At 40.2% G+C, this 24,421-nt stretch overlaps 1 protein-coding gene across 2 annotated transcripts in view; it reads left to right on the top strand.

Annotated features, from left to right (window-relative positions):
• CCDC88A (coiled-coil domain containing 88A) overlaps nucleotides 1-24,421 on the top strand; it is a 70,796-nt gene that overhangs the window by 19,362 nt on the left and 27,013 nt on the right. For both annotated transcript variants that reach the window (XM_010140649.1, XM_010140650.1), the window contains exons 4-15: nucleotides 2,503-2,572; nucleotides 6,855-6,913; nucleotides 7,596-7,679; nucleotides 8,166-8,306; nucleotides 9,159-9,328; nucleotides 12,180-12,261; nucleotides 12,510-12,668; nucleotides 16,168-16,314; nucleotides 16,994-17,138; nucleotides 17,825-18,009; nucleotides 19,785-19,922; nucleotides 22,356-23,426. In XM_010140649.1, coding sequence (XP_010138951.1) covers nucleotides 2,503-2,572; nucleotides 6,855-6,913; nucleotides 7,596-7,679; nucleotides 8,166-8,306; nucleotides 9,159-9,328; nucleotides 12,180-12,261; nucleotides 12,510-12,668; nucleotides 16,168-16,314; nucleotides 16,994-17,138; nucleotides 17,825-18,009; nucleotides 19,785-19,922; nucleotides 22,356-23,426 — 2,451 coding nt within the window. The remainder of the gene's footprint in view (nucleotides 1-2,502; nucleotides 2,573-6,854; nucleotides 6,914-7,595; nucleotides 7,680-8,165; nucleotides 8,307-9,158; nucleotides 9,329-12,179; nucleotides 12,262-12,509; nucleotides 12,669-16,167; nucleotides 16,315-16,993; nucleotides 17,139-17,824; nucleotides 18,010-19,784; nucleotides 19,923-22,355; nucleotides 23,427-24,421) is intronic.

Genomic DNA, 24,421 nt, shown 5'->3' with positions numbered 1-24,421 from the left:
CAGTCTCTCAAACTTCTAGTCCTGTGAGATGCCAGCCTCTTCAGATTGTGCAAGTGAGGGAAGTTAGAGCGCTGCAGGGCTGGCATTTTAGTAGGAGTAAGGGCATTTAGTAGCCAATCTGGGACACTTGTGCAGATTTAAAATTGCTTTCTGCATGTGGTGATGTTCACTCAGATGTGCGCACATGTGGGCAGGGAGGTTTGTGCACAGTGGTAGTTTATTGGGTTCAAGGATGGAGTGTAGGAGTTGTTTCCCCTCAAACGTAGTGCAGCCAGGCAGCTGGGGTTGTCCCACAGCCTGCACATGGGTTGGCACAGCAAACTGGGTTTCAGGAAGGGCTCAGTTTAGTTCCTGTCACCTGTGGAATTACCTGAGGCAGAAAAGCTTGTGCTTGAGGGTGCCTTGGAATCAGTGTGAGAGGCCTCCCGTCACCTGGGGTATGTCGTGGTGGAGGCCACGAGCCCCTCCACTGTTGGAGCAGGCATCGTGCTTGGTAGATGTTCTGATTGGGATGCCCGACAGCTGAGAGTAACGGAACAGGGAAAATCATCACTGTATTGAGCCACGAGATTAGTTAATGTCTGGAGTATTACAGGTATTAATGGCTGTGGGGATTTTTAATTTTCTGTGGAAAACATTCTCTCGATTTAGCAAATAATCACATCAGTGTTGTACACATACTCATCAAAAAACCTGCATTGAGAGAATACAGCATTCAAAATTAATATGTTGTGTTAGATTATACGAGAGTTTTGGTTCCTGCATCATCTTTGTTCTTCTCTGAAATTACAGTTGCATTTTCTTGTTGCGGTGAATCTGCTTTACTTCCCTGGAGCTTCACCAAACTCTTACGAGTTCCCAAATCAGTCTTTTGAGCCTGTGTATTTCCTGGCAGCTTGAGAGTGGGGAGTTGTTCTCCGTAGCTGATTCAGGAGACTGATCCCGCTCTACGTTTTGGTGGGCTTGGGAGATGTAATACAGAGAGCTTCCATGACTTCCGTGGGTGTTCTGACAGCCTCACCTGACAGGTGATGTGTGAGTCTTTAATAAAGTAAATGCAAAACAGAATTTGGCAAATAGGCTTAATTTATTTTTGCAGATAAAATAACAGTTTAAAGAAATATGTGAATTTTGGGACACGCAGGTTCCAGTTTTAGGTTTTTAAAAGAAGCGATTGTTTCAAAAGTAAAGACAAAGTGAGAGCAGTTGCAGCCAGCTTACTGACGAAGTTACCAGCATGTGACAGAAAAGGTGGTAGATGTCTCTGAAGTCAGGTAGAGGTGTCGTAGGAAAGAGCAGCATTTCTTGGTTACCCCTGTTTGTAGTCTGCTGCTCTGCTTCACAGAAGAGAAGGTTACAGTAGCCTCACAGGCTTGTTAGAGCTATTACAAAACCCCCAAACAACAAAAAAGCCACCAAGCCCCTACTTTCTAAAGTATGTGATTTTTCTTCTGTAGTAGCTCTAAATATTCAGTGAATTCCTTTTATCGATTTAAAACTTCTGGTGGTGCACTTCCTTTTTTTAGCTAATCATTTCCACAGGGCTTTTTCAAGAAATATTGTCACTTTTCAAATGTGACATGAAATGAGTTGGCTTTTCTTGTGTTAGGTTTTTAGCTTACAATTTGACACATAATATGTGCCTTTTGGATGAAAAACGGTGACGGCTCTAGAATATGTTGCTTCTGAGTATGAATAGTCAATGTATTAATGAATCTGTCATTATGGCACAACAAAAAGCATGACTGGAGAGCTGCTGATGGGGTGGCATCTGCTATGAATAAACATCTGGGAACAGGAGGAAGACTATTCTGCTTCAGAAGAATTAGGCTCTGTCTAGACTGCGGATTTGACCCGATTACGGCCATTCCTGGCTGACAGAGCCCCTCCACTGATACCGTGTATAGCAGAGAAGGGCAAAGCTGCTGCTGCAGTGCTGGGACTTAGCAAACCCAAACTCGCCTGACTGTGTAAATGAGAGTTTGTACATTGACGTTCAGGATTGTCCCAGCGTAACTGCAGCAAAACCCTGTGATTTTCACATCCCCTTTTGGCAAGGCCATTGACTGTGGCCATGAAATAGAGGAAATTGATCTTCTGTGGTGTAAGTGCACCTTCGAGCCAATAAAATAAACATCTACCAGTAAGTCAGAGAAACATAAACGCTAATAATCCAAAGGAGTTTTGCTGCGTTCTGAGACACAGGATGTAGTTGGCTTAAGGCCCGTAAGCCAGCTCATTGCCACGAGAGGATTTTGCTCTGTTGAGATGATCTTGCAAACCAATAAAACAGGGCTTTTGTAGAACTAACTCATACTTGTGTGTTGGTTTTTTTTTTTAATTAGAGTCCAAATAATGAAGAATTGAACATGTATGTACTAAGACCTGAAAAATGTTAAACTGCTTATGTAGTACTAATTTCGCTTTAGTGGTGGTTGGTATTTGATGTTTGCTGTTGTTCAATACTTATGATTTAAATAACATTTTAATTAACTTTTATAGGAGAATTTGCAGCAGTTGATCATGATGTCTTTGCCAAATGTATTAACAATTGGCAAAAATCCTTTTTCTGGTAAGTTCATTTTTAATCAAGATGAAAATTTTCTTCAGTGTAATAGTTTGTATGATTTCCCTGGAAATAAAATTCATATAGGAGTGATCATTCCAACAGAAGATTGTGTAAATACTTCTAGCAAATAAGTAGTTTAATAACAATGAGTAACGTTTTCTTTGTTCACACTAAAGGTCCACACAAAACTGTCCCAACTCAGCATTGGCTGTCGTTAGGTTTTACACTGTGATGAAGTGCATTTCCCAGCAACCAGTGAGCTACTGATATGACAAAGAATAAGTTTCATGTATTCCCAGCTACTGCGCTTTCAACTTTCTTTACTAAGCCACCCCTGAGAAAATTGGCAGTTCAGTGCACCTCACTTGATCCAACTCCTAGTCCTTGCTTTTCCTTCCCCCAAAGTCTCCTGCTATTCTTGCCTCGTTACCTGAAAGATGTTGCAATTACCTTCTTGCTTGCTCCCCTGAACTGACACTGTCTTCTCCATGCTCCCACCTTCTCTGCTTCCAGCTCAGAGTTGCAATTTTCAGACCAAGAAAATTAGCCTGTTTGGACCCAGCTGACTATCCACAGCCACTTGGGAATCTCTGCACCATGCTCTCAATTCCAGAAGCACGGAGCAGACACACCTGGCCTGCATGGAGCCACTATGGATGGGGCAGGATTTATTTACTTGGGTCTAATGTGTCCCAGGTGCTCTACTTCTGATGTTCTAGCACCTCAGCAGAGAGGTTAGGCACTACTCTAACAGGCTGTGTAGCTTCCCCTGGCTTTTTTCATTTATTTAAGATGTGCCATGCTTCCATGTCTGTGGGACAAGATTTTTCTCATGAGCAAGAAGAACCATCTGTGTTACCTCACTTTTTAATTCCAGGGTTCATAATGTTGCTATTTTCCATATCCCATCTGCATATATCCCATTTATGTAGGTATCTTGATTTAATTTTTTTTTTTTATTTTTACTTTCTGCTTTTGAATATTGCTGCTTTTGCTTCTGAGGTCACAGCCTTTGTAGCTGTTATATGTGTAGATGCTGTAATCTATCATATGCACCAAGAAGTGGCAATGTGGTCTCTTCTTTCCAGAAGAATAGAATGCATCATGCTTTTATATTTTGATTCCAGACTTTAAGGTTTTCAAAACACTCTGTGGATTTGTCTAGAGAGCAGATTTAGTGGAAAAACATATTAAAACCCCCAGGTCATAGCATTGGTTTTGTAGTGACACTTTATTCTCTTTAAGATAATGAGACAAAATATGTCTTACCAACATTGTGTAAGTATAAGATGAGATTTTGTTAAAAATGCACGGCAAAACCCCACAAAGATACTTTAGCATGCAGTTGTATACATTAAAAACTGTGCTTTAGTCGTTAATAAGAAAAGTTTTTCCTGTTGTGGGACCTCAGCTAAGTTTATGTAGCCTTTGTGATTTGGCATCTGGAGCTTCTGCTGGTGTTTGCACTGCTGTCTCCTGTGGGGGTGTTACTGGATTCATGAGACAATACGGGCTTCGCTCTAGCATGGCCCACATACTAAAAGTCTTCGTTAGATATGGATGTTATTCTTGAAGATGTTCCAGGTTCCTGCTTGGGTTCATCACGGAGTTTGAAGACAGAACAGTTCTTTTGGGTTCCATGCAGGACCGTTCCCCTGTGAAAGTTAAGACTGTTCTTGCTGTGTCACCTTGAAGGGGACCTCATCCCTGTAGGGATTCGGATGTGGTCCACTGAAGCTTAGGCTGTAGCTGTGATTATTTTTCACAGTAGTGTCTCAGTTGCCCGACTTTGCCCTTGAGGAGTGATCGGTAGAGAAGTACCAGAAGATGACAAATTGCAGAAGGCAAGGGCAGATATTTTTCACAGTAGTGTCTCAGTTGCCCGACTTTGCCCTTGAGGAGTGATCGGTAGAGAAGTACCAGAAGATGACAAATTGCAGAAGGCAAGGGCAGATAAGATTTCCAGAAGAGAAACGTGTTGGTATCGGAGGCAGTTGGCTAATCAAGGAGAATGCAGATAGAATGCTGGTAAAGAGAGGTCACCAGAGACTTTATCAAGAAACATTTCAGTTGAGCTAATTGGCAGGAAGCCAGTTTGAGGAGAAAACTGTAGGAGAAGAGCTACAGGCTGTGATTGTAAATGTTAAGTTAAATTACGGAGGAGAAGCAGAAAGGAGATAATGATGAGGCCAATCTTCTTTAATGGGGAAGAGGCAAGAGTCAAACCAGTTCATAGTTCTAAAGGAGCAAGCCAGGGGAGGCTGGAAGGCTACAGAGGGTGTGAAAGATCAAAGGATAGGATGGGGTCGGAACAAGGTTCAAGCAGCAAGTTGGAGGGTGTAGAATAGAATGATCGATTTCTGCATTTGTGATGGAGTAAAAGGAAGAACAACGTGCAAGATGGTTGGCAGCAGTGGGAAGTGGGAAGCTGAGGTTGCTCCATGTTTTGCCACGTTCCTTCAGGGAATGGGGGGGCGAGGCATGGAAAAAATATTCAAGTAGACTTTTGAAAGCCAGTCAAGAGGTGTTGCAGCAGTGTGCAAATGAGCGTCCAAAGAGGAGTTCAGGCATTGCTTTGAAGAAAAAGTTACTAATTTATTGGGATAAACGACTGTAGAATGTGAGATGTGGGGTGGGTTCCTTCTGTTACAATGTTCCAGTTAACCGTTGTTGATTGAGAGAGGCAGCCAGGTGGGATTCCCTGTCTTTAGCAGAGTAACCTGCTCCTGATGAAACTTCCTCTGTAATGTTACTCTGTTCCTGTGTAAAAAGGCTTCCCAACTCCAGTCTTTAGGATACAAAAGTCCCAAAAAATCAAACAAATTTATACAATGATTTTTGTATAAATGATTAAAGATCTCCCATTTGACTTCATGTTCTTTGTGATGGATCTACTTGACAAACTTCTTCTGAAAAATTTAAACCTACGCATTCACTGGGATTATACATATCTCCCTCTAAAAGCAGCAGGTTGAGTCAATGCTGAGAAAAGGCTCCCTGCTCAGTATTGTAATGCACAGAGAGCTCCGGAAGCCCTGGGGAAGGTGGAGGAGCTTCACTTCCAAAATACGGTAGTGGATCAAATCAAAGGACAATTTCTCAAGTGCTTGTAAGTGAACTTACACCTTTCTTACATGATAATTCATCCAGAAAGAAACTTAGTTGGCCAGTGTAGAAGGTTGAAAACTGCTATTTTGGAAGGAAGGTTCTGCTTGAGTTTTCTTTTAGACGCTTCGAATAGTTTGTGATCATTGGAGGCCATCTGCGATTACCAACGGAGTCTTTAAAAAGGGGGCTTCCGTAACTTCAGTCAGGTTGTGGGATGATTGTGCATGCTTCAGGACCTGCCAGCCGCTTGCTCTCTGCTCGTTGGAGTGAGGGTGGGTCTGTTGGTATCGGTGGCAGTTACTCCAGCTGTCTCGCAGAGTAGTTTTGCACAGTCGTGGGCCGGCTTCTAGCCTGACCCAGCACTGTGATGTTGAGAGCATAGCTCTTGTCAGGTTGGCTAACAAAGAAATGAGCTATTGGCTGAGTTCCAGAGTATGCTGTAGAGAGGATGCTGGTTTACTCCTAGATAGCCCAGTGGATAGTGTTCTCTGGTTCAGGAAAGCAGAATGATCTCTGACCATAGCGGGTTCAGGTCCAACCAGCCTAAGCTCTTTTGCCATCTTTTATGGCCTTTGTATTTTAGATACAGCATGCATTTGGTAGCAGGACGGGGACATTTTGAGTGTAAAAAGTGAGGTACATCTTTACCAGCCTCCAAACAGAGACTTTAACTTAAGCTTCTTTAGGAGATTAAGATGCTTACAGCAGATCCGAAAATACATTGTGATTTTTAGATGTGCAGATGAGTAATACAGCTTTATAGAAGTAATTGAAATGAACTCGTCAGCTAACTGTCACAGCTTGGGGGTGGCAAATAATTTAATAATTTCTGTAAATACCTTGAGATACCTGAGAGTACAGTTCAGAACTTCATTGTAGGTCTCCACAGCGCTTTTGAGAATGTTGCTCTTAGGTTTTGCTTTACAAAGGGCTGAAATGATGTTTTTTCTGTTTGAAACTATTATGGACGTTGAGCTGCCGAAAGCTGCAGTTAACTGGCTGAAAGGACTGCATTGAAAGCTGGAATGATGGGGCTTTCTTCATCTTGTTTTCTAAACTAGCTTAATATATGTTATATGAATATCGTGAGAAAACCTGGTGGTTTCTGAGGAGTAGGGGCAGAAACGCAAATTACCATTTTACACCTACCATGGCTTTGTTCTTGTTTTCTTCTTAGAGCCAGGTACCGAAGAAGTAAAAAAACTCCTCCTGCTTTTACTTGGTTGTGCAGTTCAGGTAAGTTTAGTTATGTTACATCTGTATGGATGGTTTCAGTGTCACCCACCTCTTTCCGTACTGTTTCAAAACCGAAGAGTCTGTATGACTTTGACCTTCCTTCCTCTAGCGGTACGATTGCATTCCTTCAAAGTCCGGGTGTTCTTACCATGTCTGCAACGGCGCGTCCCGTAGCTTGTACTGTGGGAATACAGCGCACTCCGCGTGTCGGATTGCTGAGAGTTCATTAATTGTAATCTTGTTAAAGCACCCGCTGCTGTAAAGAAAGGGAAAAAACTGCTTACTGAAACTCATGTATTTAGTAAACGTTTTAGCTGGTGCTGTTCTTATCAGGAAAGTTTGTATTGTTCAGCTAATTAAACTGAAAAAATAGATGAATCATATTGTCTTCACAACTTAAATGAGCGACTTGAGTGCTAGAGGTGGACACTGAAAAAATACCTGTGAAATGCACTGTCATAAAATCTGAGTAAGTTAACTCTTTTAAGAAAATTTTATTAGTGTTGAAAATTGTTACAATTAACCAAGTGTTTATTGGTCAACAGAATTACTGGATAATAATGTGATAATTGTAATTTCAGCTTTATCATTTTTAGCTTAGAAATACAAAGGAAGAAAGAAAATACTTGTCATTTTTAATATATATATGTGTGTATATAAAATAGGTATCTCTTATTTTTAGTGTCAGAAAAAAGAAGAATTTATTGAAAGAATCCAAGGTCTGGATTTTGACATAAGAGCAGCTGTTGCAGCCCATATTCAAGAGGTATATTGTTATTTTTGTGCTTTGAATTTTTTGGAGGTGGAATATTGTAAGAAGATTGTTCAAAACAACTCAATCACATATCTATGATTTGTATATCTAATGTTTTTAGTAAGCAAAGGATGGCTTTAGTTTTAACCTGAGACAGACAGATTTCTCTATCGAGCTCTTTTGGATTACACTGTTAAAGCAGTAGTTTAGTGAAATTTTTCATAAGGAAATTTATTCATAAAATACAATTCAAATCCCATGTGTGTGATATGTAATGTATGTATTATGTTATAGTCTCCTTTTGCCTTTTTTTTTTTTTCCTGCCAGAAGTAGAAGGTGCTACTTCCAGGTGGATAAGAATCTAGTCCATTACCTACAATCTCATCTATTTTAAATGTTAGTTCATACCTTGACTAGAGAATTTAACATAGATGAACATAGAATTTAGTCGTACAATTTAAAGAGGATGTTTTTTCTCTTCCGTTTCATGCCGTGTAGGTAACTCATAATCAGGATAACGTGTTTGATCTGCAGTGGATGGATGTCGTTGTATTGACGCAAGAGTATGTTGAACCTCTCTTGAAAAATATGGTGTTACATTTAAAAAGGCTTATAGATGAAAGAGATGAGCACTCGGAGGTACGGATGGGGTTTGTTGCTGAAGAGAAAGAAATACAAGAACTAGGTTTTTTAACTGAGAGAGCTTACCTTTGTCATAACTACTAGTTTACGGCGTGTTCTGTTGGCACGTTTAAGCAAGGACTCCTTGCTGCCAGGACGTTGTTTCGGGTGGTTGTGGTGTGTGTAGTAGTTGTTTTGGTGGTCCCAGACTTGCCTCTCAGTAGAGTGTGGACGTGTTAATGGTGCAGTTATTCCAAACAGCCCTTTGGCAGTCAGCAGCTGCCTTTCCTGTTCACAGCCTCGGTGAGAGTGAAACAGAAATGTAACCGTGAGGGCAGAGGATGTGTGGAAACGCTTTTTCTTTTTTGTTTTGCAATGCAAAGGAAAAGTAACTTTCAAATAGAAGAGTACTTCCTATGAGGGTAACGCCTTCATTTATATGATGAAATAGAAATATTCCTGTAGGTCAGATGCTTTATTTAGTTGGCAAGGATGCTGTTGCTCACTAGAAGACTGGTTCCTTCAGAGATTTATACTTATTCTCGCATTCAGGGGACTCATGCCCTTTCATTACACGGTCCGTTCTGAGCATTGATAACTCTGTGGACTTAAATGTCTACATTTGAATGGTTTTAAGAATAGCCAAACAGTACTGTTAAATAGCTGGGCCTATTTATTTGCTTTAGGTATAGCGGTGTGTGTAGAGCTTCTGACTTCTTTTATGGCAGAACCTTGCCAATATTCATGCTTCATTTCAGTCTCATTTATTAAGGCAGTGGATTATACTAGTTTCTGACACAAATGGCCCTCTGAATGCAATTCTATTCTTTTTCTCTCCTCCCCTCCTTTTTTTTTTTTTTAATTTCTTAGACTATTGTAGAACTCTCAGAAGAACGAGACTGTCTCCGTTTTCTACCTCACGCATCGGCAGCACAATCACCTTGTGGATCTCCTGGCATGAAGCGCACCGAAAGCAGACAGCACCTGTCAGTAGAGCTAGCAGATGCCAAAGCAAAGATAAGAAGGCTTAGGCAAGAGCTGTGAGTACTCATAGATCGCAGAAGTGCGCCAAGAGCCAGAGGGTTTTGAGATGATGTTGATTTTGCACAGCAGTAGTGCTCTCTAGACAAATTCTTCATGCTTTCAAACATTAAATTACAGTTTTAAATGCTTTTTTTAGTGGTGGCACCTCAGGAAGCCTATTTTTTATAATGTAAATGTATTTGTGGATCGGTGTGTCAAATACAACTCCTCATCTGTGTGTGTCTGAATTTGTTTTATGAATTATATTGATGCTTTATCCATAAACATTCTGAAAGCAGTGAACTAGCGCTGTGGTAATTTCGTATCTTTTGTACTCTGAACTTGCTGAAAAACTGTATTTGAGCAGATAGGAAAAAATTACCATTAGAATAGTTTCCTGTCCCCCATCTTCCTTTCTGGGTAGAGAGTCCGTGTCTGCACAGTGCTTTTTGCTCATGCCCTTCAGTACTGCTCCACTTCTATCTGCTTTGCCACTCGACAGAGAAAAATGAAAGAAAGAAAGAGAGTTGTGCAAACCAAGCTCCACAAAACCTCTTGACCCACTGCAGACGTGGGTGTGAAACAGCCTTGGAGTTTACTGGTGGGGCTGCTGATTTCTGTCGAAGGAGTGATGGGATCTGTACGATGAGTACGCTTTCTAGCCTGGCTCAGTTCCGGCTTCTTACTGTTTCCAACTTGCTACGTTCATCCAGGGAAGGGAGCGCTGTCTTCTCCCGCTGGTGCCAACCCCTTAGCTAGGGGATATATTCCCCTCCTTCACCTCATCCGAGTACTGTGAAAAATCAGTCCCATCGTAACAAAGATCTTTGAATCTTTGTTTTTCAAATGCAAACCTTTTCTACCCCTTCTGTTTTATGAAGAAAACTCTTCAGTAAGGATCAGTGCGTACTTAGCCTGTCTTCGTAGTGTAGGAACACATCTGAGCAGGAGAGAAGAGTTACTTAAAGAGAACAACAACACTGGTCCGGTGGAGAATCTGTTTCTCCCTATAGCAATGTCTAGTGTTGTTTTAGCAGGGTGACGTGTGGCCGCTCTGAGCTTAAATTACAAATGTTAAATCTGAAGCAATTCAATGCATGGTAACTTGCCTCTGGTTAAGAAACAGCATAAATAAAGATTTTTTTTTTTTTTTTTTTTAAATCCAGTATATGTGGTGGAGAGAGGAGAGAGGTAAAATTAAATTAAAACTGGAAGGTAGCGTAAGTCACAGTGCCCAGCTCGCTGGTGTGCTCTCAGCAGTTTGCTGATCAGATCATCCCGAGCTGGCTGGATTAAGTATCTGGTTGATTTACTCAGAGGATCCCCTTCCCCCACTACATCTTGGTCTTCATGAAGAATAAAGGACAAAAAGATACGGCTCTTTTTTTTTCTGATGTCTATATTATTATGTGTCTACTGAAATGAGCCCGCCCAGGATATTCTATAAACAGCTGCACCAAGAAAATTAGTGAAAAAATTGCTGTTATTAGTTTGACTGACAGTTAATAGATAGCCTAAACAGTGAACACTGGTATGTTCTGTATAATTTAGTACAATCCTCTCTAGTCTGTAGTTGAAGCATGCAATTAGGGCAACAGTGATGGCTCGGAACATTTCACGTTTTGCACTCTATGTGAATTCAATTTGTAAATAAATTTCCTTTATGCGTAGCAGTATATTTAAAATACTAGACTCTGACAAATTAGCTTCTGTCTGTAGCATTTGCTGTTAAATGCTGCCTGTATTTGATAAATGTAAAATTAGATGCATTCCAGAGTTGAAAATATTCTGATTAAAATTTATTTATAATCTGGTTTTAGCAATGAACCTTCATACCTGGTTTAAAACATGCTGCAGCTTATAGATTCCACCCAGAAGGTCTGTAAGGATTGGTTTTCGGTTGGATGCAAAACAGGCTTGTAATCTGGAAACTCCAGAACTGGAAATTGCACATGGCATTTTCTGTTGGTTCCGAGGTGCAGCTGAATTTTGAACGTTAGGCGTTCTGTGTCTTTGAGAGAACTATTTCCCTTGCACTCTCTCTTTGTTCAACAAACTCATTTGTTAACGAACGCATTCTTTGAGCATTGAGAAGTGTCAGCTGGAAGTTAAGAATGAGTCCTGTAAGAACTGTAGTACTCTCTGCCAAACTGGTTTTTTTACGGATTTCTGAATAGACTAAAACAGACACTGAGTTGTTTCCCTAAAATAAAAATTCATTATGGGTTTCATAAAACCATTAAGGTTATTAAAGGTTATATATTTATATTGTCATTAAGGCTGTTAAAATTATTAAGATTATTAAACCTGAAAACCTTAATTCTTCTCTGTAAGAAAAAGAAAAATGACAAAAGTATGAAAGTGCTTTTAAAATGGGCTTTGCCTGACCTCTGACAGAGTGCATCGTGATCCTCATCTGGCTCTCCCGAAAATATTTGGACCTTTTGAGTGCGTACTTTGAAATTATTCTAACTTCACTTTTGGATGTGAATCTCCTCGTACCACAGTCGTGTGTTGTCTGGGGGTTTTTGCCAGAAAAATCCCTTGGCACCAAAAAAATCCCTTGGCACCGAAAAAATCCCTTACTACACCCTGATGGTTTCTGCCCTGCGTAAGTAAGAAATCAGAGTGCACAACAATTTAAAGGACTCTAAGAAATCTGACCAAATTCAAAAGATTAGATACAGACTAAAACCTTAAGACTTATGTAAAGCACAATGGCATACCTAAGTTTTCCACTCTAATGTCCATGAAATTCTGGATTTAAAGAGGGAAGCCTCGTGAATCTCAGTATTTTTGTTCTCAAACACGATGATAATTACCAGGTTTTGGAGTCATATTTGATTGTTTTGTGTTTTCCCTTTTAAGAGAGGAAAAGAGTGAGCAGTTGCTTGACTGTAAACAAGAACTTGAACAGATGGAAGCTGAACTAAAGAGACTTCAGCAAGAGGTAGGAGTTTTATAAATCCATTGTTTAATAAAAGGTGGGCAAAAAATAAAGTTGCCACCAGTAGAACAATCCTCCCCTCTCCCCCCCCTTCTATTATGAAGTATGTTTTCATGCATTTTTAAAAATTTTTCTTAGAATTTCTATCCCTCTGCGTTACCCCGATTTAAATAATGAGGTGGCGGTGTTACCCTTGAGCATGGGCTGTCCCGTATTCTTGCCTTTAATCCCTGTGCTTTCATATTTTCTAGAATATGAATTTACTCTCAGATGCCCGTTCCGCCCGAGTGTACAGAGATGAATTAGACGCTCTCCGTGAGAAGGCAATTCGAGTTGACAAGCTTGAAAGTGAAGTCAGCCGGTATAAAGAGAGGCTGCATGATATTGAGTTCTACAAAGCTAGAGTGGAGGTATAGTAAGGAAAAAAATACCGAAAAACTATTGTTTTTTGTTTGCTGTGGCCTTCTCAAAGCTGTTTTGATGACTTAAACATCGGGACATGAAAACTGTCACAGCTGCTCACTCTGGGATATATGATAGCCAGTCTTTTGTGATGAATTAACAGTTTTTAGGGAAGAGTCCTGGTGTCTAATGGTGCGCGGTTTCATTTGACATCAGCAGTATTCACCATAGCTCTACGCCACCAAAATCAGTAGGAGCCTCTGATTTGGGATAGATAATATGTATTGAGAAACCCGAGGTGGAATTAATTAAAAGTATGCTATAAATGTAATAATTTCTCCTAAGAGAAGGTAATTTCTGAAGTCATGAGGAAATGCCTGGCTGTACACATAAATGAGCATAGGATGATGGTATTCCGTGGATAAAATACACGAAAAATCTGCACTGTCACCAGGCAAGAGAGACTTACCCTTCTGTGGTGAACTAGGAGTTTAGGAAACAGATCATCAACATGCAGGGTTGTATTAGGCCATCACTCTGTAAATGGCTCATTTGTTGGGCAAGGCAGCAGAATTCGTGAAACAAACAGTTACTTGTGGGAGTCAAAACTAATGAAAGATGAGACATTTTCAGAGTGGTCATTAAAATAAAAAACCTCCTAGAAAAGCGGGGAGAACTCACAAGGAGTGTTTGTTGGAAAAGTACTCCATAGCCTCGATGTACTTGTTGAAATCCTGGTACGAAGCCCTTGCTTCGGGGTAAAAAATGATCAAAAAGCAAACCCAAGCTATTAGGCTGATCTGTGGCAGAATATTTTTACGTAACTTCTTCATTTAACGGGGCCTCTTGGGTTCACAGGCCTGGGTGGGATCTGGGGCGCTCATTCAGTCCTGCTTTCAGCACGGTATTTTGTATGACCCCTACTGCTCCAGATGAATCCTTGGCATTAACCAGTGCTTTAAGGTGTCCACAGCCTTTTTCTTCTCTGAATGTCATGTGTCCTCTCTTCTGGCTCTTTGTGCTCTGCAGCCCAACAGCATCTGGCCTTAAAAGGTGTTTTCTCTGGGTTCTGTCTTAATTCCTATCTTCCTTAAAACCGTGTCCCTAAAACTGGATCTCCTACTCTTAATTATGGCTTTACCAGTTCTGAATACAGAGGAGAGATGACTTGCCTCTCCACCTGCTGATACGGGAACTCCAAAGCAACATCTCAACATTGTGATCTGTGCTAACCTCCAGGTTTTCTTCACACTGACCTGCTGCCTAGACAGGGTAGAATATCCCCGATGTTCAGTTACCACACCTGGAAAATGTCAGGATCCTAATGACCAATGACCCTGCTTCTTCTGGAAAGAGACTTCTTGCTTTGCATGTTTATAACTAAAAACCTTGTAACGACCGTGTACTTTGTATGTCACAGCATAAAACAGCTACTGCGGACTGCAAGGCAAAACCCAAATCTTTCTAAGGTTCGGTTGTAGCTCCTTTATCCAAAACTATAAATAAAAGCCTTAGTCAGGGAGAAAGCACATCAACTGATACGGCAGTCGTTCCCTTTTTAATGGAAAATGAGATGGATAGTTTTTCCAAGCGAACTGCTGTGTGAAAAAGGGAACAATAGGCTGTAGTGAGAGAGAAGGTAGATGGTGCAGATGAAAGCTCTGTTAAAGAGGCTTTAGAGATTTCTGACATGTAAAGAAAGTGATGGGTCCCAAGACGTTTTGTTTTTAAGATGACTTGTTCTTAGCCTTGCTTGTGGAAGTTAATTTTATCATCTTACTGCGTGAGGTGAAATAATCTGATGAAACTGAAACGTTCTCAAGATCCACTAAATACAGACTTCAACAGCTGTCATTGAAAGCTCCATTCTGGAGGCAGCTCCAGAGCTGCCTTCGCAGCTTGCGATTGCCACCTGCAATCAAAGGCTGGTGGCTGCTTTCCACCTCTGCGTCTTTGCTCAGTGTTTGATGTTCTGTAAACACATGGTACTGCTGTTCAGCTTGAGCTCAGTGACACAAATCCCGTGCTGTGATTTACGGTCTCTAAGTTCCTCACAGTTGTTGGCTGTTCCCTATATCCTGTGGCGTGGGTTAGCTTACGTGGGTCTGTGGGACGTGAGGTTCTGTGTGTGGTGAGCGTTCTTATCAGCCCACCTGCGTGTGAGCCAACCTTGGGACGTGAGCCGCTGGAAGATCGTCTTATGTGCATGACTTTATAAACTGTGAATATCTGCTGCTGTTGTAAGAGGGAATGAAAGCATGTAGTTAAAAAATTGCTAGAAAGATTTCTGTCCTGGATTTGAAAACAGTGGAAATTTCATGTTTAAACTGGGAAAAAAACTAAATTTGTTTACACGTGTCGTAGCTTGTAAACTCCCTGATTTTTCAAGCATGCTTGAATAGAGACAGATGTTAATTAGGTGGGTTTGCTTCATAATAATAATAATTATGTTAACTTAATATTTATGTAGGGAGGAGTATGAAGGATAAATATTTATATTATATTCACTGATTTTTTTTCAGATTTTGCAGCTGACTGCATGCTGAAGTTCGAAAAGTTTTGTCTTTCTATCATGAGTAAAATTGCCAATTACATGTTTTCAGACATTATTATTTTCATGAGATGTCATCAAAAGGAGATCTCTGTGTACATAAGTTAAAGCTGTTCAGGACTTTTCAGCATGGTGTCCTGGCTTTGGGCTTAAGTAAGTTTGCCCAATGGCCTGTAAACGTAATCATGGCCTGTAGAAAATTATTCTCTTAAGTTTTGCTCTCCATTTCCTGCAACCCAAAGATTAGGGAGTTCAGTCTGATAGTGAGATAAATGATGGACTGAGAGGAGCATCTACATTCGTCTCCAGCCTTTGAGAGTGGTTGATAGTAGATGCTTAGAGAAGAGGAAAAGAACAAGGCGGGCACTTGGTGGTACTTCCCCGTTGGGCTCTCCCAGCCTCCAGCAGTCTCTGCTCAGAAAAATCATGCTCAGAGGTGGTACTTCTGAGCTTTTTGGCCTTCTTGCATGAATTGAGTAACTTCTCAACACGTGTAATCTTTTTCATCTACACAATCACGTAGCAATACACTCCACAGTTCACTTCCGTGGTCTGTCAAGTATTTGTGTTTGGTTTGAGCCTGACACCTGTAATTTTAAGGGTGACGTCAGCCTTTTGCTTAGCTGTAGTCTGTATGTGAGATGCATCTTTCCAGATCACATCTCAAATCAGAGATATTTACGGTTTGATTGTAATTATGAACACCTTGTTTATTCTTAATGGCTTGGGGACTATTCAATTTCTCTTAAATTATGTAAAATGGTCTTTTCATAAAAATCTTGTAAGTTAACAGTTATTTACTCTAAATTTGTTTTTTATAGAAAGTTGTTACCGCTTTCAAATTAATGTTCTAGCATTAGAGCAACATATCTAAAACTAGTTATGACGCGTATCGAAGTTTGTGTGAATAAGGAAATGCTTTTGTTGTGAAGTTTTTTGTTGCTTAATTCTTGCAGGAGTTAAAGGAAGACAATCAAGTGTTGCTAGAAACAAAGACAATGTTGGAAGATCAATTAGAGGGGACCCGAGCCCGTTCTGACAAATTACACGAGTTAGAAAAAGAGAATCTACAATTAAAAGCTAAATTACATGACATGGAGATGGTAAGTGTAAATGGAGGATGACAAGGACAGCTGATAGGCGTTGAATTTAATTTCCATTTTTCATAAAAGAACTTCCAGTCAAAATAGTGGGAGAGAGGAGGAGGGTATGGCTTGATGTACTGACAGGTTTCAGGTACGGGTTTCTGCAGAAGGTCTGGTTCTGCCTAGGGAAGGAGATGTGGCGAAGGCAGTACTCTTAAAGGCAGCGCAGTGTGAAGTTCGATACCTAAAATATGGTGATAAGAAATAGAGGCTCATTAGTAAGAACAATAGGATCAGGTTTTTTATGTGAAGATAGTCTGTTGTCACCTCTTAGATATAAGAGGTTACTCATACCAAATTCCGGCAATCTGGGAGCATCCTTATCAGAAGATTGTGTGTGTGCTACCAAGCTGTTCTTACCCTGTGTACTTTCTTCTGTGATAGTCTGAGAAGTGACCTTTGAAAAAGAGTTAAGTAGTCATTGCGTAGGTTGTGACGAGAAGAGCTGCTGCTCTGCACGTTTTTCTTTGCTGGTTGTTACAATTCTAAGCTCTCCGTACTTTGTTCCTCCCTGTCTCACTGTGTATTAGCAAATCAGAAAGCCCACTGTGCGTTTCTCTGGGCTGTGCTAGCCACAGAAATATTTTGTGTGTATTGAGACTTTTTATTTAATGTTACATGTGAAATGATTTTTAAGGAGCGTGATATGGATAGAAAGAAGATTGAGGAACTCATGGAGGAAAACATGACTTTAGAAATGGCGCAGAAGCAAAGTATGGATGAATCATTGCATCTGGGCTGGGAGCTTGAGCAGATGAATAGGACTACGGAACTTTCTGAAGGTAAACAGAGTAATACGTGCAAACTGATAAAACAGAAAAATTGAGAGCTCGGAGACTGGCCAGCATTAGGAAATCACAGGTCCTTATTTCTAAAGGATGAAGCTTTGTCCTCTGGAGAGATGTGACCGTTCAGGTGTGGAGGTTTTTCTCACTCAGCCTACATGAAAAGACTCTGTTTTTATGATTCTTGTTCAGTTAAAGGTGTAAAACCTGTGAGTACCCTGGAGTTACACTGTGGTGCCGTTCAAACGTCTATACTCTAGCACAGACCACAACTCTTGGTTTACTGATCTCTAAGCTAAGAAAGATTTGTAAAGGCTTCTCAGAGTAATTGTTTACAGAGATAGATGTGGCAAAAAAATCGATTCATCCACTGTGGCGTCATCGGTCATACACTGGATCCTGTACAAAGGGTTTGTGGAAACTTAGAGCATACCTCCTCAGCTGCAGGAAACAAATCTCTGCTGTGATTAGGACCGTGGGATGAGTAGGACACTTCCTTTTATGCATCTGCAGTGTTACCTGTTGGGTAAGGAGGATGGGTCATTAATCCAACTGGGATTCACCAGGAAGGCGTTAGAGGGACTGTCCAAGGCTTCCAGTCCCTTAAGACTCAAACTGCAAAGTCCAGTTACTCCAGGTAACTTTTGTTGCTGTTGTTGATTTGTGGTGTTTTTTTCTTACAGTGCCACAGAAATCACTTGGTCATGAAGTGAATGAACTGACATCAAGCAGATTACTGAAGCTGGAAATGGAAAACCAAAGTTTGCTGAAGACGGTGGAAGAACTACAAAGTGCAGTGGGTTCTGTAGAAGGCAGTAGTTCAAGGATCCTGAAAATGGAGAAAGAAAACCAAAGACTTAGCAAAAAGGTAATTGTCATTGAATTGTGTGTGGGTTGCCTAATGCTGCTTGCCATTTTCTTTCTACAGGGTAATTTCATGAATTGCTCTTACTTTGTGTAAAGTGTTACTAGGGTCTAAATGGTGCTCTGGTGGTTGTGGTGAAAAAGAAAAGCACTGCAGAGAGGTTTCTCTCTTTCTTAGTTATGCTTTTTTATTAGTGATGTAAGAATGGGGCCGTTTAAATCAGAAAGGTCTTTTACCAGCAAGAGGAAAAAAATCAGTATGTTAATAGTGGGGACGAAATAAGTAATTAAAGCGTTTTATGAAACCTGAAAACAATTATTTTTAATTTTTGTAATTTTTAAGCAGGGGAAAGTATGTGTACATAGACATACAGCCGTCAGTAAGCCAGAAAGTAAGCAGAAAAATTGGTCCTCTGTCCTCCTGCATAACTGAGAGAAGATGGGCCAAGGAATTGATAAGCGAGTGAATGGGAAGAGTTTGTCAGATTTATCTGTGCTGATCTACAGGATTTTGCTCTCCAAAATTTGTATATTGGAGTCATTTAGTCAGTGGTATTTATAGAGAATAAAAATGGGGGAAAAAATGGGAACTAATTACAGTGGCATGAGATGTCTGAAGTTTCTGAAGTAGCTTTCACTCCAGCAGCTTTTTTATTCTTAGAGAAGACTGAGTAAGAAATATTTTAAAAAGGATTGAAATAAATCCCTCCTGTATCGTGAACTTCCATGCTTTTTCTGATGTCTTAAATTCGGTTCCCAGGCGGAGGCCGACAGAGCTCTTTTAGGGTGCTTGAGCCAGTTTCTCCTCGTTTGCAGAAACCGATGAAGTGCCAATATTGCTGTAAAACGTGCACTGGTCTGCTAAGCGAGGGACCGGGAAAATCTGAATTCCACAGGAAGAGGGAGAGGAGAGCAAAAGGGTGGTCAAAGATGAGCGTTCTCATCCTAAGAAAAAGATTAACTCGGGTTCTGGCCTAATTGATACCAGGCTTTATTTTGGATCAACAGACTGCTTCCCGGGGAACAAATTCCGTTCTGCTGCCTTTCTGTGATTGTATTTATTGTCAGTTAGCAGCAGTTTAATGTGTAAGTCCAGTCGTTTGTTTCTAAGAGTATTCCCCCGGCCTGGGGTCCGAGGTGTGTCTGGACTCCTCTAGGGTTGGGTGATGCAGGCCACGGACTTGACATAGAATAGAAACCTTCCAGCAGGTGATGGTTTAAAAATACAACATGTATGTTGCTTCTAGGTAAGAAATTGTAACTTACATGTGACAGGAAAACCACACTTGGTTATTTTCACTTGCAGACAGTTCTGCTGTCTGCTGACACGGCGAGCTGGAACCATTTGACAAAACAAACTGTTCGGTTCCCAAGGAGTCGTCATAAGTATCTCTTGAAACAGTTAAGTAAGGTCAAACAACGTTCAACCTCTATAAGTTAAAAGGGACTTGGAGGCGTAGTATAAATCTCACTAAAATGGAGTTTTAAGAGAAAAAAAGATGCTTTGGGAAATATCCAGGGCCTAATAACATTGAATGGGGTTTTTTAGGGCAAAAGTACTTTATAGACACAATCTTCTGAGCCAGGAAGAAAATTCTGGCAGAAGTGAAGTTATTCCTAAAAGAGGCGAATTGTTTCAGAGAGAGAATAGAAATTCCATTTTAATCTTTCCTTTAGTGTTCTTTATTCATTTCTCTTAAGTATACCTTCAACCCAGCGAAGAGTAATACTATTGTGATCTTTAAGTACGTTTTTAAAAAAAGGCTTCTTTTTCCCTAGCTTGAAGAGCTAGAGAATGAAGTTAGCCAAGAGAAACAGAGTCTTCAGAACAGTCAAAACTTGAGTAAAGATTTGATGAAAGAAAAAGCACAGCTGGAAAAGACACTTGAAGCACTTCGAGAAAACTCAGAGCGACAAGTGAGTGGCAGAATCACAAGTCTTAATGCTGCGTTGTGTGGTACTGTTCTCCTTTTGTACTTCTTTACAGGCATGACGGCGTTGTCACTGTGGCAGATGAGCCAAAAGGATGTATTCGCAGCCCCTAGGAGCCATCGCTCATTTTTAGCTGAGGATTTGCTGTTAGTTTGAGAACTTTTGTGGTGTTTTGTAATGCTTCTGTGGCTTTCACAGGCTGCTGTAGTTGCTTAGAGGGTGTAGCTCGGCCAAAACAGAAAATTGGGAACTTTGGAGGTAAGCCAGACACCTCTCAGAGGAGGAAAACAGGTTCCAGACAGCTGCTCCGTGTTTGAAGGAATGTCGGAGTATTAATGAGAAGTCCGGCAGCCTGTCCCTCGAAGGGACCTCACAGAGACCAGGGTAGCAGAGCTCATCTGCTGCTCCGCAGCTGACTGGGTTCCTCCTGTGTCGCTCCCAGTCCTGCCTGTCTGGGGTAGGGGCCATCATAGCCAGCTTCAAAATATTCCCCTGCGGGGGGGTGGTTTAGCTGTGACTTGTAGGTGGAGCAGAATTGGGTTTTGGTTGCCAGAAAGTGTGATCTGCATCGTTGTGAAGGATTTGAGCTGTGCTTGGGAGGGTGCTGAATGTCGCTGGTGTGTCTGATCGAATGGGGGCTGACGCCTTCTAAAGGTCTTTGCCCAGCAATTCAGAGGACCTGTGGAAGGCAGCTGCTAGGAAACCTGAGTTATGGAAACTTCTGGAAATCCCATCATTAGTAATCCAGTCCTTCAGAATTAGAATTGTAGTTATCTTTTATAAATGCTGCTGGTTCTTGATGAGATTGACATTTTTTAGTTTAGGTTAGTTTAATTTTAAAAGTTTATTTTAAATTTCAAATACAAAGTATTGTATGTCAAAAATCCTAAAAATTTCTAAAGGCCCAGTTTAATCAGTAAATGCAATTCCAGACTTAGAAAAGAAAGGGGTGAGGGGAAAAGCTTGGCATTGAAGCTTTACTTTCATTTAAAGAGAACAATGGGGGTAACCGTAAAGAAAATGTGCCAGCTTGTCTGGTTCAGAAGTGGTGGTTGTTCCAGTAATTGATGTACACATTGCATTAGAAGTGTGCTCCAGGGGAAAAAATGGACCAAAACTTTCTGGAATAAGTCCAAAGTCCCAATTCCACTGTCAAGGAGATGTGTGTTTTAAATGTGTTGGAGCGAGACTGACGTTTCGGGGGACTATTTCTGCGTAAAAATAATGAACTTGGGAGCTGAGAGGAGTCAGCAGCGTCTTTCACGTCTCTTACAAATCTTGTGCTGAAGCTTCCTGGAGGGGATGTACAAGGTTCCCTGGACTTTGGCAGAACTTACGGAGGCATCGATCAGGCTCTTTGGTTCAGTTTGGATGAGAGCAGCAGAATCCTTGGACGTGTGTTACATGTGTTCAGTCACCTCCCAGGTTAGGTGCAGAAGTGTTACAAAGTTGTGGGGTTAGTTCCTCATTAATTGTTTCGGAACAGTTTGTCGTTGCTGGGAACGGAGCTGTAGATCCTGTAATTAATAGTTACTTTCAGACTTAAGTATGAAAGAACAGTCTATAATTTTCTCAGGCTGCTTTTTATCGAACTAGCACTTTTGCTTTTCTCCACAGCAGTTTATTGTTGAAACATCCTTTATGCTGTATCATTAGTCTATTCTTAAATCCTGATCTAAACAGTTTTCTGGATTTTGCTGGCTGTTGTTACATATCCAGATAGTTTCAGCTGATTTAGGATAACTGGAAAAGTCAAGAAACACTAAAAATTAAGATCTGAATGTGTAAATGCTGCCTTTATCCTTGAAGTAGATCTGGGAATATGTTATCAAAGAAAATAATTCTGTTCTAATATGACTGACTTTCTCTGGAAGCTGTTTGGGAACAGTGTGTCCAAGGGTTCTTTTTAACTCAAAAATTAATGTAACTTAGTGTTTCTTTGCAAAATATTACCGACTGTGGTCAGGATGCCCTCGTATCCCACAGACCTCTATTTTTTTTCAAGTGAAATAAAGACGCTTTTGCAGCTCCCACACCTCCCTCCATCTCAAGTGTGGTCTAGAACTTGACTGGAGGTTTGTTCTCTGAGGACTTGCATATCTCTGGAAATTACGACTTTTATGAGAAACAATCTAAATCTGGGTAAACACCAATGAAACAACATTAAGAAGAGATAACAGCTTTGGTTTAGTTTGTGCTTTGTTAGTTAAATTTTTATATTATCTATTAACATCCAAGAGGAGTGTTTTGTAGTATTTCAAGTGCCAGTACAGTAAGAGAATTTTTTTTTTAAAACCTTAAAATAACAGGGAAGTATGACATAATCTTACTCTCTTAGCAGCTTTCAGTTTATCTATGGCATTAATTGCTTGTTGGCATGTTGTTCACCAGAGTTTATGATTTTTCTACCCAAATTAGATCAAGCTATTAGAACAAGAAAATGAACATTTGAATCAAACTGTAGCTTCTCTAAGACAACGCTCACAAATCAGCGCTGAAGCGAGAATGAAAGAAATCGAAAAAGAAAATAAAATCCTTCATGAGTCTATTAAAGAGACCAGCAGTAAGTTAAATAAGATGGAATTTGAAAAAAAACAAGTCAGGAAAGAACTGGAACGCTACAAAGAGAGAGGGGACAGAGCAGAGGAACTCGAGAACGAGCTGCATCATCTGGAGAAGGAGAATGAATTATTACAGAAAAAAATTACTAACTTAAACATTACTTGTGAGAAGATACAGGCCTTAGAACAAGAAAACTCAGACCTGGAAGTGGAAAACAGAAAACTGAAAAAAACTTTGGATAGCTTAAAAAACCTCACTTTTCAGTTAGAATCCTTAGAAAAGGAGAACTCGCAGCTTGATGAAGAAAATTTAGAATTGAGAAGAACAATTGAATCCTTGAAGTGTACGAGCATTAAAGTGGCACAGTTACAGTTAGAAAATAAGGAACTGGAGAGTGAAAAGGAGCAGCTTAAGAAAAGCCTTGAACTCATGAAAGCCTCATTTAAGAAAACCGAACGCTTGGAAGTCAGCTACCAAGGCCTGGACACAGAGAACCAAAGGCTACAGAAAGCCCTCGAGAACAGCAACAAGAAGATTCAGCAATTAGAAAGTGAACTCCAAGATTTAGAGTCTGAAAATCAGACCCTGCAAAAGAACTTAGAAGAGTTAAAAATCTCTAGTAAGCGCCTAGAGCAATTGGAAAAGGAGAATAAATTGTTGGAACAAGAGACTTCTCAACTGGAAAAAGATAAGAAACAGCTCGAAAAAGAAAATAAAAGGCTTCGACAACAAGCGGAAATTAAAGATAGTACTTTAGAAGAAAACAACGTGAAAATCAGTAATCTGGAAAAGGAAAACAAATCTCTGTTTAAAGAAATAGTTGTATATAAAGAGTCATGCGTGCGCCTGAAAGAACTAGAAAAAGAAAATAAAGAACTCGTGAAAAGAGCGACCATTGATAAGAAAACCCTTGTCACCTTACGAGAGGTAAAGGGAAATTGGTTACTGTTCCCGTCATAACCTGTTAGTGATGGAGAGAAATTATACCTGTAGTTAGGAAAAGAGTTTGTATTTTGTGGGGTATTTGATGCTTTGATGTGTATAATATTAACATCTTTAACAGCTACAGTAGGAAAAGAGTTTGTATTTTGTGGGGTATTTGATGCTTTGATGTGTATAATATTAACATCTTTAACAGCTACAGTAGGAAAAGAGTTTGTATTTTGTGGGGTATTTGATGCTTTGATGTGTATAATATTAACATCTTTAACAGCTACAGTAGGAAAAGAGTTTGTATTTTGTGGGGTATTTGATGCTTTGATGTGTATAATATTAACATCTTTAACAGCTACAGTAGGAAAAGAGTTTGTATTTTGTGGGGTATTTGATGCTTTGATGTGTATAATATTAACATCTTTAACAGCTACAGTAGGAAAAGAGTTTGTATTTTGTGGGGTATTTGATGCTTTGATGTGTATAATATTAACATCTTTAACAGCTACAGTAGGAAAAGAGTTTGTATTTTGTGGGGTATTTGATGCTTTGATGTGTATAATATTAACATCTTTAACAGCTACAGTAGGAAAAGAGTTTGTATTTTGTGGGGTATTTGATGCTTTGATGTGTATAATATTAACATCTTTAACAGCTACAGTAGGAAAGCCTTAGATAATAAAAATCCGTATTGTTATAAAAATAATCAAGTGGAATAGTATAACCGTATTACACCGACCTCTGTGAGGCCGCTAACAGACTGTCTTGGAGCCTTTGTTAAATGAACATTTCTTCATGTTAGTCGTTGTTCTGGCTGGAAAGTTTCCCCTTCGCTGTAAAGTTCAAGGCCGAACTTGAAAGGGAAGTTCTACAGAAAGGACGGGAGTAAACAACTACCGTGAAATCATATTCTGATTAAAAACGTAGTATCTGATATCACTGAACGTTAACAGTTGGAAGGAAGGGAGAGTTGACACTGCAGTATTGAA

The sequence above is a fragment of the Buceros rhinoceros genome, unplaced genomic scaffold, assembly GCF_000710305.1.
Source record: "Buceros rhinoceros silvestris isolate BGI_N320 unplaced genomic scaffold, ASM71030v1 scaffold13707, whole genome shotgun sequence".
Classification (NCBI taxonomy): Eukaryota; Metazoa; Chordata; class Aves; order Bucerotiformes; family Bucerotidae; genus Buceros; species Buceros rhinoceros.
The sequence above is the reverse complement of the archived record's forward strand: the minus strand, read 5'-3'. Positions and strand labels throughout refer to the sequence as shown.